Raw genomic sequence first — 15,654 nt, 5'->3', positions numbered from 1 at the left:
CCTGACAACCTTTTGAATTTTTTTTTGGGGGGGGGTCCGGTAGTGGGGCCTGAACTCTGGGCCTGGACACTGTCCCTCAGCTCTTCAGCTCAAAGCTAGCACTCTACCGCTTGAGCCACAGCGCCACTTCCGACTTTTTTCTTTTTGCTTATGTGGTGCTGAGGAATCGAACCCAGGGCCTCATGCATGCAAGGCAAGCACTCTACCACTGAGCCACCTTTCCAGCCCCTTGAATTCTTGATTATACTAGATTTTAGTAATTGTCTCTCTCCTCCTTCCCCTCCCCTCCCCTCCCCTCCCCTCCCCTCCCCTCCCCTCCTTTCCCCTCCCCTCCCCTCCCCTCCCCTCTCTTTCTTCCTTTTCTCCCTTCCTTCCTTTTTCTTTTTCTTTTTCCTTTTCCTTTTTCTTTTTCTTTGTCAGTTGTGGGGCTTGGACTCAGGGCCTGGGCACTCTTCACTGAGCTTTTTTGCCCAAGGCTAGAGCTCTGTCCTTCGAGCCACAGTGCCACTTCTGGTTTTCTAGTGGTTTATTCAGAGAGTTAATGCAGAGTCTCACAAACTTTTCCTGCCTTGGCTGGCTTCAAACCATGATCCTCAGATCTCCGCCTCCTGAGTAGCTAGGATTACCAGCACCTGGCTCATGTTTCTTATTTTCTTATTTTCTGTTAAAGTACATTGTTTTTCCAGTGCAGAAATTTTATTCTTTATTCGCCCTGCCAACCAAGATCTGAAATACTACTTAATCCATATTACCTTTCTTTTTATGTTTATTTTAATAATTTTTATTGTAAAAATACTGTACAGAGGGATTACAGTTACATGAGCAAGGTAATGAGTACATTTCTTAGCAAGCATTGTTGCCTCCTCCTTTGTTTTTGCCCTACCATCCCTTCCCTTCCACCACCACAACTACACTCCCTTCCCCTCCCCCAATTGTAAAGTTCGTTTCAACAACAGTGTCTTGTACATCTCATTGTTACAATGGGTCAACCTGTATCCCTATTTAAACATTTTTGTTTTTTCCCTTCCCCTCCCAAAATTATACCGACATCAAATACAGAGAAAACAATGTTTTTCTTTCTTTCTTTCTTGCTATTGTTTCTAATGTATTTATAAGGTACCATGTGGTTTTTTTTTTGTTTGTTTCTTTGTATGTCCCTCCCCCACGGTATACCCCTGTTTACCTTTCTTTTCAATGTCATCTGTAATCAGGCATGTAAAATATGAAGGGGGAAAATACACACTAATAAATTTACAACTTCATCCAGTATTCAGGTCTTGCTACAGCAAATTTAGGATTAGTTTACAGCATTCTAAAGTGCATTTTCTTATAGCTGCCATATTGGTAATATATAGGTAGCATTGGAAAAACATCACCATTTGATACTGTCAGGTGCCTTGTTTATGAGTTACAGTTAATGTCTTCATAGGCAAAGGTTGTTGTGTTATATGACTACCAAAGAGAGGTTGAACATTATTTGTAAACTTTGTGACTGTAGATTGCATTTCAGGATTGTTTTCATCTGTTAGTTGAGGTAGACAATAGATAAAGAGGATTTCTTTTCTACCATGAAATTCAGTTCTACTTGCCTTTATTCAAAGTCAGAAAACTCAGAATTTTCATAAATGAAGAGAGCATAGTATGCATTGAACGTTTTTAGAATGTTTATATCTGGGTTTTTTCGGGGGAGCAGTTATTATATCTTTGTGTATGTTTATATCTGGAGGGTCTTAGGGGGGAGGGTTTTTTGATATTTTATCTTTGTTTCTTGATTTTTTAAATTATTAATCCCTTCAACAATAGAATATACTATCTTACATTGTACTACTGTACCCATACATCTTGTTTGTTTAGTGCGGATAATATTATGAATAGATAAATATTGCTCATAGATATACCACATGGTAAAGCACAATTTTATTTCCTTTCTTCTGTGTAGTTTTGTTGGTTTATATGTTCCTGGAGTTGATAATTACCTTATTTGGAGAACTAAGAAACTGAAAAAATCACCAGTTCATTTATAATTCTGCTAGAGTTATAAATCACCTTTCAAAAATGGATAAGCTGCCACTTCTGTTTTGTTTTTTCCTTAGAGAAATTAGATCCTCTGTACTCCTGTTCCCATCTGGGCAGGTGCTTGGCATTCCCCACACTCACATGCTGGACCTGGTATTTCCATTTACTTTCCTATTTCCACCCTGTGGGTTGTACACCTTGATTATGCTTTTTTTTCTCCTTATTCTTTCATTTTGACAAGCACATCTTTCCATAGCTTCCTGTGAAAGAGAGGGCTTTTTTAGTGATTATCGAGTTCAAATGTCTTTTTTCTTCATTTGCATGTTATTAATAGTCTGACTGCATATGAAATTCTAGGCTGCCCTCAGAAAATTTGTCTCGTTTTCAGTTGCTTACATAGATTTTGGGTTGTTTTTGTTGTTGTTGTTGTTGTTGTTTTGTTTTGCTTTGTTTTGTTTTGTAGGTCATGGGGCTTGAACTCTGGACCTGGATGCTGTCCCTCAGCCACTTGAGCCACAGCACCACTTCCAGTTTTCTGAGTGGTTTATTGGACTTTCCTGCCGGGGCTGCCTTTGAACTAAGATTCTCAGATCTCAGCCTCCTGAATAGCTAGGATTACAGGTGTGAGCCACCAGTGCCCCAACTTAGATAGGTTTTTTGTTGTTATTGCTTTGTTTTTGTTCTTTTTTTTTTTTTTTTTGTCGGTTATGGGGCTTGAACTCTGTGCCTGGGCGCTGTTCCTCAACTCTTCAGCTGCAGGAGAGCACTCTACCACTTGAGCCACAGTGCCACTTCCAGTTTTCTGGTGGTTTATTGGAGATAAAGAGTGTCACAGACTTTCCTGCCCCGGCTGGCTTTGAATCGTGGTCCTCATATCTCAGCCTCCTAAGTAGCTAGGATTACAGGCATGAGCCACTGGTGCCCAGTTTAGATAGGTTTTTATATGAACAAAGACCTTAGAAAGAAAAGGCTTAGGGTGAAAAATATAAAGTCTCTTTTTTTCAAACCTGATATTCCCCAGTCACCCTAGTAACCTCCCACTAATACTAATTTAATATGTATATATGTATATATGTATGTAGAGTATATGTTCTTATTTGTATGTTCCTATCTAATCTTTTAAAATGGAAATTATATAAAATAGAAATATTGCTGTGTTTCAGTAGTATACTTTAGAAATCTTTTTGAATAAATAAAAAGCCTATGTGAACAATATGTCAAACAAGATTCTAAATAGTTTATTAATATGACTTCTCATGGGAAGGGTTGCGAAGGGGAAACAAAGGAGGAGGCTACAATGCTTGATAAGAAATGTACTCATTATCTTGCCCATGTGATTGTAACCCCTCTGTTCAGTATTTTCACAATAAAAAAAGAAAGAAAAAAAATAACTTCTCATGACAACCTGTGATGGATGTATTTATTATTATAGTTGTTATTTCCATTTAATAGCTAAATTGGGACATAGGTTAGATCGTCTGTTCTAGGTCACATAATTAGTTAATATATGAACCAGGACTGAAATCTAGAAAGTGAGGTTGCAGCTGCTTTGTTCATACTGGCTGTGGTATGTTGACTCATACTTTGTGGCCATTATATTGTTTGTAAAGTTCTCTGAATGGGCATCAGGTTGTTTTCAGAGTTTTGCTAGTATAAACAAATAGGGAGTTTTAGTTAGGGGCATAATGATAGAGTTAGTTGAGATTACTAGTGATCTATTGCTGTAACTTCAAAAATATTGCAAAAAGTTGTGAATTTTTTAAGACCTTACCAATAATCCTTTTTTGAAATTTTTGCATTTTTGTCTGTCTGATATATGAGAAATTGAATTTCGGTCTTGTTTTATTTTTGAATATACTGTTTTTTTCCCCCCACCCAAAAAGTAATTTATTGCAGAACTAGATGTTGTGGTTGGGCTAAGATCCTGGTAAGTTTGTTACAGTATTTCCTTTAAAATTCTAGATGAGAAGAAGTAGAGGAAAGTCTACATGAATTATAGAACTATCAATACTTTTCTTGATATGGAAAATTAAAGTATTGTTTCATCAAATTTATATTTTTTCTGGTACTGAGGTTTCAATTTAGGACCTCACACCTGTTCAGCTTACTTTCTTGGCTAGCACTCTTTAATACTTGAACCACATTTCCAGCCCTAGGGAAAATGGTGATATACTGATTGAATCTGATAAGGTATACATTTTTGCATTACTGTCATGAAATATTGTGTATGATATGGAAAACTTAATATCTGAAGTCTCACTAAGGAGTGAGGATCTTGAACTGAAGAACCTTTGTTTCTTGGAAGTAAACTAGGGATGGGGAAAAGGAAAACAATTGTTTATGCCCATAAATACATTTCAAGATTTGATGATAATATGTGTGTACCAGTACCAGAGCTTTAACTAGAGGGTTCATGGCCTCACTTTGCTTTCTTGCTCCATCTGGCACTCTACTACTTACTACTTGAGCCACATCTCCAACTAGCTTTTTGCTGTTTTAACTGGAGATGGAGTCTCTCTAGCTTTTCTGCTATTATCCTCCAAGTCTCATCCTCCTGAATAGCTAGGATTATGGTTGTGAGCCACAGGCATCCTGCTTATCCTGATTTTCCAGAATGCTGCTTATATTCTAATTTTTCTGGATTATTATAACTTGGAATTTTTGCATGAAATAAAAATATACTGACTTGGATATTTACCCAATACTTGATTTATATAGAAGAAAGTAGATTTTATAAATGACCTAATATGGAAAAATGTAATCATATATGCTATTAAGGAGCCTATTTAAGTATCTTTTTATAGTTTTACTCCATTTCTGTTTTTCTTCTGTCAGTATTATTTGCCTGGTTTTTTTTTCAATTGAGTTGCTTGTGTATTGATGATGAAGAGGAGCTGGAGAGATTTAGTTTACTCATACATACATATATATATATATATATATATATATATATATATATATATATACAGAGAGAGAGAGAGAGAGAGCTATTTTTTCCTTTTTTTGATACAAGTACTTTTTTCCTATGCATTGTATATGATAATCAGACTTATGCTTCTAGGTTTTTGGTCATAGTTAGGTCTTTTCTACTCTGAAATCATAAAGGAATTTCATGGTTTTTTGTGATTTCATTGTTCTGTATTAACTTTTATATATATATATAGGGATTATATAGGTAATGTAAAATATGAATCCAGTGTTTTTCCACTAGACAACTACTTATTGCTTATTATTTATTAAATAGCCTAGTCATTGTTAGGTCTTTCCCATTGTTACAGGCAGTAGTGCCTCATCTGCACTATTTGTGGATGAGAGCTTTCACATCCAGTAGTGTACTTTTCAGCTTCTGTTGTGTGTTATGCCATTGTTTTTCTAAAACCAATTAATTTTGTGTATAAATTTCAAAGCCACTTGTTTAAAAAAAATCACTGTTGGTATTTTTGTTATATATCACAATAAACGTCGAACATTTGTAATTTTAGATGTTGAATTGTCTCAACAAAATTCATGATATATGATTTAATATGTTGATCTATATATGTGTATTTTTCAGTAGTGTTTTAGTTTTTTATAGTCAGCATTCTGAATTTTATTTTTAGGGTTTTTTTCTTATTCTCTCTTCTTACTACTAACGTGTACATGAAAATGGATTTTTATAATTTAGTGCTCTTATAGATTGCAGTTTGAATAATTTTCAATAGATTCTCAAAGTTTCCAGGTGTACATAGTGTTATCTACAAATAATTACATATATTTTGGCAGAGGGATGGGGGATGGAGGAAGTGGTGGTTGTCAGTCATGGGGCTTGAACTCAGGGCCTGGGCACTGTCCTGGAGCTTTTTTGCTCAAGGCTAGCTCTCTACCACTTTGAACCACAGCACCATTTCCAGTTTTCTTGTGGTTAATTGAGCAGGGACTTAGCTGCTCGGGCTGGCTTTGAACCGTGATCTTTAGATCTCAGTCTCCTGAATTGCTAGGATCACTGGAGCCACTGGCATTCGTCTCTTTTGTTCTACTTTTTAGGCATTATCTAATTTTCTTTAGAATTAAAGTTCTTTTTCTTTCTTTCTTTTTTTTTTTTTTGTCCATCGTGGGGCATGAACTCTAGGCCTGGACGCTGGCCCTATGCTCTTCAGCTCAAGGCTAGCACTCTACCACTTGAGCCACAGGGCCACTTCCTGCTTTTTCTGTTAATGTGTTGCTGAGCAATCGAACCCAGGGCCTCATGCATGCAAGGCAAGCATTCTACCTCTGAGCCAAAAAGTTGTTTCTAATCCTTATGAGTTGGTTTTTTTGTTTTTGGGGTTTTTTTTGGTGGTTGTGGGGCCTGAACTCGGCCTGGGCACTGTCCCTCAGCTCTTCAGCTCAAGGCTAGCACTCTACCACTTGAGCCACAGCACCACTTCCGACTTTTTCTGCTTATGTGGTGCTGAGGAATTGAACCCAGGGCCTCATGGGGTACTCTACCACTGAGCCACCTTCCCAGCCCCTCCTTAAGAGTTTTAAATTCCTGCTATCATAGGGCTATGGGAATGGCTCAAGTGCAAAGCCCTAAGTTTAACAGAAACAAAATAAAGGTCTTAAGTGCTACCAAAAAAAGTCTGCTATCAAATTCTTAGTTTCCAGCAACTTTACTGTTTATCTTATACCATAGAATTTTTACTTCCCTGAGGATATCAGTTTATATATACAATACTTCTTGATTATAATCCTTTCTACAATTCTCTCATCCTTTCATTCTCCCTAAACCAGTCTTACCAAGTTGTCTTGTATTTTCACATGTATATAAAATATTTTCATGTCAATAAAATTTTGTATTCACATGTGTATAAAATATTTCATGGCAGATAAATAGTCTATATTTATCCTCCCTTCCTTATTTGTTTCTCTTCCATTAATGCTTGTACCCCAGACTAGTAATGTTCCAACTTCTTATTATCCCTTTTTTATTAGTGTTGTATTATATTTTATGTTATCTCTTCAAGACTTAGGTCACTTGAGCATCTCTTGCTATTAAGGACAAGGTCCTAAGAGCTAATGGGAAGCTCTGTGAGGGCACAGAATACAGAATGTTAGTTTCTTTGTTAATAAATATGGCAGTGTAATATTAATATGTATGACTTTTGTTTTTAGTAGCTTCCCAGATGTCATTACTTTTTGCAGATTGACCCCTTCTATAAAGAATCCAACCACAAATGGTCGGGTTGAGTCTGGAAGGGGAAAGTGTTTGTTGAATAATGTCTCACCTAACATTCCTCTGCTCTTCTGCTTTTCCATTTCATGACTCCTGGAGCCCTATTTCTGCAGGAAGAGATGGGGGGGGGGCGTTCTAGTAAGTCACGCTTCAGTCCACACCTGTACCTGAAGTAGCTCCAAATAACAGCAGCTTTTGGATCTCACTAGTATGTCTTGCTTTCTCCCTTCCAGACTCCTATACTAATTAGAGTTCAGTTTTGTCATACTATTTATCCCATATTTGCACTTAATAAATTTCCATGTCTTAGGTAATTTTGTGCTTCTTTTGATCCCTTTGTCCTTGTGTTTGTATCCTTTTGTACATCTTTATTGTTGAGTTAGGTTTTGAAAGGAAGCAAAGATGAATGTTTTTTCTTTGTTTGGTTGGGTTTTTTTTTGGTCGGTCATGGGGCTTGAACTCTGGACTTGGGAGCTATCCCTCAGCTCAAGGCAAGCGCTCTACCGCTTGAGCCACAGCACCACCTCCGGTTTTCTAGTGGTTTATTGGAGAGAAGAGTCTCACAGACTTTCCTTGCCTGGGCTGGCTTTGAACTGTGATCCTTAGATCTCAGCCTCCTGAGTAGCTAGGATTACAGACGTGAGCCACCAGTGCCCGGCAAATGAATGTATTTTAGGCTACCTTTTAAGGTCCACAAAGTGACCTTGTGTCAAAACCATATAGTAGACGTCTCTGATTCATTGAATAGGAATCAGGTTTTAAACATGACCTAAAGCTTCATAATGTTGTCTCTACTTCTTCTTGCTTCAAATCTTCTCTATTCCCCCCTTTAATTTTCTAGTCTCTTCTTTATCTTTCTGGTATCTCCATGGCCCTGACTTCTCTCTGCCTTTGTGTTCACACCTTTTCTTTTCCCCCTCTTTTCTGTCCCAGCTCTATCAACGTAGACACACTCTTCCTTTTCTTAAGTTTCTCCAGTGCTCCAAGCTGTTCTTTCCAAATAACAGTTTCTCTAAGGATCCTCCTTCCTCTAGGAGGAACACCTACTATTCCTCTGGAAAACAACACTTGCCCTTCATCTGTAAGATGAACTCTGTGTGTTTCTGTTCTATATTATATCCCTTTATTTCCATAGTATGTAAATAAGCAATTACTACTGTTTTTGAATACTTAAATAACATGTGTTTCTTCACTATACCAAAAGTTCCTGAGGTCATTGAAAACTAATAGTGGCCATCTGGTTCTCTAGTTCTTCTTTGTGGCCTTCACATGAACTGGCAGGGAACCAGAATCTACCAATTTTTTTTTTTTTTTTTTTTTAATGTCCTCTAAACATTTTTTTCTCTTAGCTCATGGTGAGGTGGGAAAAACTTCAACTCTCTATAAACTACAGGGTGGAAGAAAATAGAATGTTCTTTTATAAACTCAGTCTTAAACATCTAGAGACTTTTTTTCTGTTTTCATAGCTTATTTAATGATAAGGATTGAAATAAGGAGGCAATGACTGTCCCTGATAATTGAGAATTATAATGCTCAGCAAGATTAGTTTTTAAAAACCTACACAAAACTTTTCTTATTTATTGGGAAAAAATTAACTGCTTGAGTCTGAAATGTAAACTTGGCCTTTTGACACATACCATGGATTACTGAAGTAAAATTTTACCTTCCCTCAGGTTTCAGAAGGATCCAACCTGGTCAGAGACTGGAGATCGTTATCTATTGAAACTCTTTAGGGATCATCTTTTTCATCAGGTCACAGAAGCGGGTGCTCCCTGGATTGACCTCAGTCATATCATTTCTTGTCTTAACAAGGTAATTTGTATCTGAATATTAAACATATCTGAATATTAAACATCACGATGCTGCCTACAACTTACAGAGTTACATCTTGCACACATACTAAAATACTTAAGAAATCAGGATGTACTTATACTAAAGTCTACAAGATAGCTTCTAAAATAACGTCATTCTAGAATGGAAAGATTTTTTTGTTTAATACCTGAGGGAATAATTCCAGGATTTTTTATTGTGTTCCTTCTCATTGTGATGGAACATCACAAAATAACTGTTTTCCCTCTCTTTTACACTGTTTGTTTTCATTTTCATAATTTTATTACACCAAATAGGACAATAAATGAGAAAATTATTGAGACAATAAATGAGAAAATTATTGGGACAATGGAAATCATTTTGTTTTATCAATACCTTTAGAAAATTAATCCTTTTATTTTTGTCATTGTCATATTTAGTGTTACTGACTCATTTATTGTTAACTTCAGATATTGCAATGAACACAAAACTGGTAACATTGATAGGCCCTATTGCTAAAGATAGTAAATTAGGTGATTAAATCATTTGGAGAGATACCTTAAATTCATTTGAAGCCAGGTGCCCTTGACACATGCTTGTAATCTTAGCTGTTTAAGGGGCTTGAATCTGATGATCAGGGTTTGAAGACAGCCTGAGCAGGAAAGTCCATGAACTCTTTACCTCCAGTTAATCACCAGAAATGCTAGAAGTGGAGCTGTGACTCATGTGGTAGAGCACTGGCCATGAGCCAAAAATCTGAGGGACAGCCAGGACTGTGACATATAACACAAATTAATTTCTGAAAGTGATAGGAGAAATACAATTTTCATAGAAAAGAACACTGTTTCTTGTGAATTACAGAGGTAAGAACTTGTTCATCAGTAGTAAATCATAATCTACACATAGAGGATTAGGTGTAAAACTATGTTCAGTGGAAAGATCCCTCCATAATCTGTTATTTAGCCTAAAAGCTAAGAATGTTTTCTTCTTAGTGCCCCTGCCACTTCCTCAGTTCTGGGGTTTGAACTCGGGCTGGGCACTATCCCTGAGCTTCTTTTGCTCAAGGTTAGCACTCCACCACTTGATCCACAGCGCCACTTCCGGCTTTTTCTGTGTATATGGTACTGAGAAATTGTGCTCAGGGCTATGCTAGGCAAGCACTCTACCACTAAGCCACATTCCCATCCCCAGAATGTTTTACTCCTTAAAGGGTGGGTAAAGAAAAAAAGAAAAGGAAATAATGCACGACAGAGACTATATGTTATCCTCCAAACCTAAAACACTATTTGGCCTTTATAGAAACTATTTACACAATCTTGGCCTATGTGTTCCTTACATTATTATAAGTACCCTACTCCATACAGTGCATGATTTAGAACTGTTAATGCAGTATGTTGTACCTTTAAGGGAAACGTACTGTTGCATTTAGTCTTGTTTTGAATGTCTGTAAAACTTAAAGAGACTATTGTGAACAGCACAAAATTATATGTGCCATTGAACTAATCTGTTATTTACATGTTAACTCTTCCTATATGTCTCATAAAGGGAAACATTTTCTTGAGAGTAATGAATGGAAAATAATTCTATCAGATTTTAGAATATAGTGTCTTTAGCACCAAAAATATGACAGAACCAGTAGTCAAAAATAAGTAGAACTAACATTAATGATGACAAGTGGAATTGGTGGAATAAGTCATGTATAGTTAAGGGAAGCAAGAGTAGATTATTTAATGAATTTAGAACAATTGAAACATTTTGAAGAAAATCTTACATATCATAAAATAGCTAGAAGTAAATAATTCCTAATCCCAAGTGTGATGTGTGTGTATCTGGTATTAAGAGTTTGAACTCAGAACCTTTTTGCTTTGGTTATTGAGATAGGGTTTCCCTTTCTGCCTGGCTTGCCTGGACTGGGTTCCTTCCTGCAGGGCCAGAATCACAGTCTTGTACCACCATTCCCCTAACTCCTGCCCTTTTTTTTTTTTGGTAGCACTGGCATTGAACTCAGGGTTTCGTGCTTGGCAGATGGGTGGGTACTCTACCTCCTCCTGAGCCATACCTCTAGCCTAATGCCTAGATTTTTATTGATTGAGATGTGGGTCTCACAAACTTTTTGCCCAGACTTGCCTCATACTGCTGTCTTCCACTATGAGTCTCCTCTAAGTAGCAAGGATAACATGCATATACCACCACCCCTAACTGAAGTGATTAAAAAGTATAATAAATTTAATGGAAAAGATGATCATATTGATTATTTGAAAAATTAACATTTCACATAAGCTTACTTTGCAGAAATAACAAATGAACAGGTAGAATGTTTTGAAAGTTTAATACTTCACTGTATGTATTTTAAATGTCTTAATGAGTGAAATAAAGAAAAAGTATATTGAAAACTCACAAAAGTTAAGTAGAATTAACAGGGAATGTAATTTGCTAGACAGGCTTAGTGTTTATGCTTTATAAAGACCTTACAGAAATAGTGCTACCAGATTGCAATAGAAGAGGTAATTCAACCATAAACTGGCATTTATATAAGAGAAAATAACAAAAGTGTATTATGAAAAATTAATGACTTTCCTTTGTTTGAAAAACGTGAGTTGAAAATGTGCACATACTAACTAGTTATGCAATAAATATATATACATGAATATTTGAAAGCAAATGTGAGAAAATTTAATTTCTGTTTTCAAATGTTGTCCTAAGATAAAGTCAACTTAGTTCCACATGAGATAAACTTCATATTTTGTGCACCTGTCTGTTTCAGTTAGATGCTGGTGTGCCAGAAAAAATAAGCCTGATTTCCAGAGATGAGAAGAGTGTACTGGTGGTGACATACAGTGACTTAAAGCGCTGTTTTGAAAATACTTTTCAGGAACTGATTGCAGCTGCAAATGGTCAGTTGTAGTATTTCTAAACATATCCACAATGTGGCTGAGGAACTTAACCAGCAGCAAATTGCACTACAGCTGAACTGTTCTCATCATCTCCTTTTGCATGGGGAAACAAACAGGAGAGGAGCAAAGCTGCTTGCACTTCAGTCAGGTGCACTGTTACTTGAAAGGAAGAATGTCTCACTTACCCAAGAGCTCTGGCTGCCGTTGGAGGCTCAGTCTGTGAAGAATTAATTTCAGATTAAGGAGCGCCATCGAGTGGATGATGCTCCCTACTTAGGTTTTTTCCACTTGTATATGCACTAATTTTAATTTTTAAAGACTTTTTTCTGATCTTTGAACTTTTGCCACGTTGTATACTTATTAAGGGAAACTATTTGCAAGGACATTTTGGGGAAGCAATATTGGGCAGCATTTTTGCCACTGGGAGATGCAGAATTTTCTCTTTTGGTGTTGGGTTGCCCTGAATGACATAATGGACCAGGTAAATAATTCATAGAAGTGCAGTATATTGCATAATTCTTGTAAGAGTATTGTATGCAAGCTCCATATGCCACCCACTGTTAGTTCAAGTTGAGATTTTTTTTTTGTTTTGTGTTTAAGAACACACAAAGAGTAATATCAGTGAATTTTGTTGGCTATGAATTCCCTTATTAGATTGAAATCCTTTTCTGAATAACGATAAGTATTAACTGAAGGAGTATATATAGCTCTTTGCTCAGATTTCACCCAGAGTCTTTTGTTTTTTAAGCAGACGCTTGCCTACTCAACAGATAAATTTACATTTATGCAATTTTTAATAGAAAAAAATGAAGAAATTGTTTTAAAAGGCCTAAAGTTCAGGAGATAATTTACTTCAGGTTATTTCCAGTTTGCTTTTTTTTGTATAAAGTTTTGTTCTTTGAACCACAGCTTTATAATGGTACTTTACACTGGATACAGAGACACTGTTTGGAAGTGAACCAAACACAGCAGTGGTCTGGCATCAAGAGCTTACTGACATTTTACAGCCTGAATCTGGAGATATAATGATCTGCTGTGCCTTTGCAGTCACTGCTTAGCCCAAAGTAATAGTACTTTTGATAACTCTGCAGGATCTTCCTGAATAAGTCCATCTCAAAAGTTTGGAATTTTCCTCCTTGTAACTTTCTTACTATTTGGACATGCAGTTGTCGCCAAACTTGGGTATTCGTGGAATTTCTAGTTAGTGAAATATCTATACTTTGATACTGAAGACTGCCAAATACATAGGAATATTCTTTCTTAAAAAAAAAAAAAAAAACAGTAATGAAGACTCTCTCCTTTCCCAGCACTGAATGTTTTACTAGCACTGGGTGCTCACCATGCAACTATGAAGAAAGTGTGGAGACTCAGAAGGTCAGGACAGGCTCCCAAGCACTTGCAACTGATGCTACTGTCTTCGATTTTAACAATTATACATATTTGATATTTCAGAGAAGTTTTTAGTATTTCTCTGTCCACTTTTTATAAGCTTTAAAATGATTTTTTTTCTGCCTTGAGATTTACATCAAGAAAAAGCACCTCTCTTCACCTGAAAGCTCTGAAGACTAGAGACATACTTCCTACGTTTAATAAGGGTGTTGCGTCCACATTTGGTAGCATCAGTTGTTGAGTTAACAAGAAAATCAATTATTGCATTTGATCTGGATGGATTTTAAAAGAACATAATGTTCCATATTCAAAGGATAATTAACATTTGCCACCATAATGTTCTTTTTTTATGTAAAAGGAGCAAGAACTTGGAGACATTAACATGCAAAAGTCTTTTATCATTAGCTCATGTATTTGAGAAAGAGCAGCTGTCTTTTTATATGTTTTTTGACAAATCATATTGTAATTCTTTTGTACAAAAAAGAACTACTTGTATTCTAGAAGAAATATGAAATGCTTAATTTATAAGCGGGCTGGAGATTTTTTCCAATATTGTTTTCTTTGAAAATGAAAGCGGGATCATCTATTTTAGTTTTGGGGTCTGGGAACTTTTTGAAAATTTTAATTTGTGGACCAATGTTTTGTGAAAGCTAAGGATGGGCAGGGGCAAAATAGGGCTTGAATCTCTCACTTTGCATAGACCAGCACACTTCCCTCTGCAAACCCGAGAACGTCTGCACCACAAACTCTAGTTTGCTTTGGCCCCTGTAACCTCAGGACTTGGCTTGAATATGAAAGATAGACAGCTGATATGTTTTTGTTGCATAAATATTGTCAGCCAGAAAACACTTGGTGTCAGGTAATGCATATTTTTTTAGCTTTGTTTTATATTTATTTTTCATTTAGTTTTTATTGGGAATGGTTTTCAAAAGAATTCTCAGTTCTGCTTAGGTGTTTTTTGGGGAATCCTCTTTTCCATAGTGTAATTTCATTTAAGAGGTTGTCTGAAAGTCTTTAATCCATAGGAAGATTTTAATACCTGAAAATAGTCAAATTAATATAAACCTCCTGTAGCTTCCTGTTATGACAAATAAAAGCACAGAAAGGACAACCTTTGAAATCATGTGACGTTGGTCATTTCAATTTTTTGTACCTGGGACAGCACCCTGGTCCTGTACTTATTTTAAATTCTGTTAATGTATTTACTTCATTGTAAATATTTTTGAGGGTACCCTTGTATTTTGCTTTTGACCTTGGTTCTGTGATGCGGATGTCAACAACTTCCCTAAAAAGCACCAGTATGTTAAGTTCTAACGTCAAGATCCCAATATGTGTTATTCATCTTTAATCCTGTTTTCAGTCTTTATGTGTACAGCAGTATTTTTAATAAAGAATTACAGAGATAAAACCTAGTTTTTTTGGTACCAGTTTATAACAAAATGATACTTGTCTTGACTGGAATTTTTGTCTTTGGATGACAGATTTGTTTAATCATTTTATCAGGTAATTGTTTCCTCTTTATCATCTGTGTCCAGTTTTAGGCAGTAAGAGTACAGATACAGAGATTTACAAAATGTTTAAGTTATAAATGCTTTCACATAATACAAGGTTTACATGTAGCCAAAGAGAAAAAAACACTACTTAAGTGAAAGGGAGGGATGACATGTAGCTAGTCCCTCTTTGTTTGTTTTGCAGTTCAGGGGATGGAACCCAAAGCCTGATCATACAGGGCTCCACCTACTAGTCTGTGATTCCATACTTAATGTGCCATGTAGATGAGAGACACTCTTCTCCCCCATTTTCTCCAGAAACAGTCATATAATAGAAGGACAAGAAATAATGGCAAATGATTAACGTTCATTCCTTGTGGGTAGTAGTGTTTTTTCCCCACTATACATTTGAAATGCCTATATATTTGAAAAGGTAAATGCAGTACAGGATTAATCAAAAGTAAGCAGAGGTAGCTTGATTAACATGGGGCTGTTTCCAACCAAAGGACTGCTGAATGGCAGAGAAGAAAGAGTACTGCAAGAGGGTTTTGTGTAGAAAGAAATAAAGGTATTGTGGACTTGGAGGACTATCAAAATGCCCACTATTGGTTCATGAGGAAAGAGAATATACCTGGAATGGAGGGTATGTTTGGAGGCCCCTTAGCTTTGAATATCTCAGGACAACATATGAAAAATAATGTTAAAGCTAGGTACAGTGATAAATGTGATTATACAGTTTTGTCATTTTTATTTTCCTCCTGTGCTCTGAATACTTGGAAACTGTGTTCTTAAGCTTTTAGCAAGGACTAAGAACAAAAATCTCCTACAAAAACTGCCAGCAGGGAGAGAGAGTATAAAAGAC

General features: G+C 36.2%; 1 protein-coding gene across 3 annotated transcripts in view; it reads left to right on the top strand.

The window, feature by feature from the left end:
* Pan3 (poly(A) specific ribonuclease subunit PAN3) overlaps positions 1 to 14,710 on the top strand; it is a 147,008-nt gene extending 132,298 nt beyond the window's left edge. For all 3 annotated transcript variants that reach the window (XM_070003058.1, XM_070003057.1, XM_070003056.1), the window contains 2 exons: positions 8,884 to 9,022; positions 11,784 to 14,710. In XM_070003058.1, the coding sequence (XP_069859159.1) occupies positions 8,884 to 9,022; positions 11,784 to 11,924 (280 nt within the window). In that variant the 3' untranslated portion in view covers positions 11,925 to 14,710. The remainder of the gene's footprint in view (positions 1 to 8,883; positions 9,023 to 11,783) is intronic.
* Positions 14,711 to 15,654: the final 944 nt, after the last annotated feature.

Source organism: Dipodomys merriami, unplaced genomic scaffold, assembly GCF_024711535.1.
Source record: "Dipodomys merriami isolate MVZ:Mamm:240054 unplaced genomic scaffold, mDipMer1.0.p SCAF_6, whole genome shotgun sequence".
NCBI classification, from domain to species: domain Eukaryota; kingdom Metazoa; phylum Chordata; class Mammalia; order Rodentia; family Heteromyidae; genus Dipodomys; species Dipodomys merriami.
This window is presented reverse-complemented; position numbering and strand designations above follow the sequence as displayed.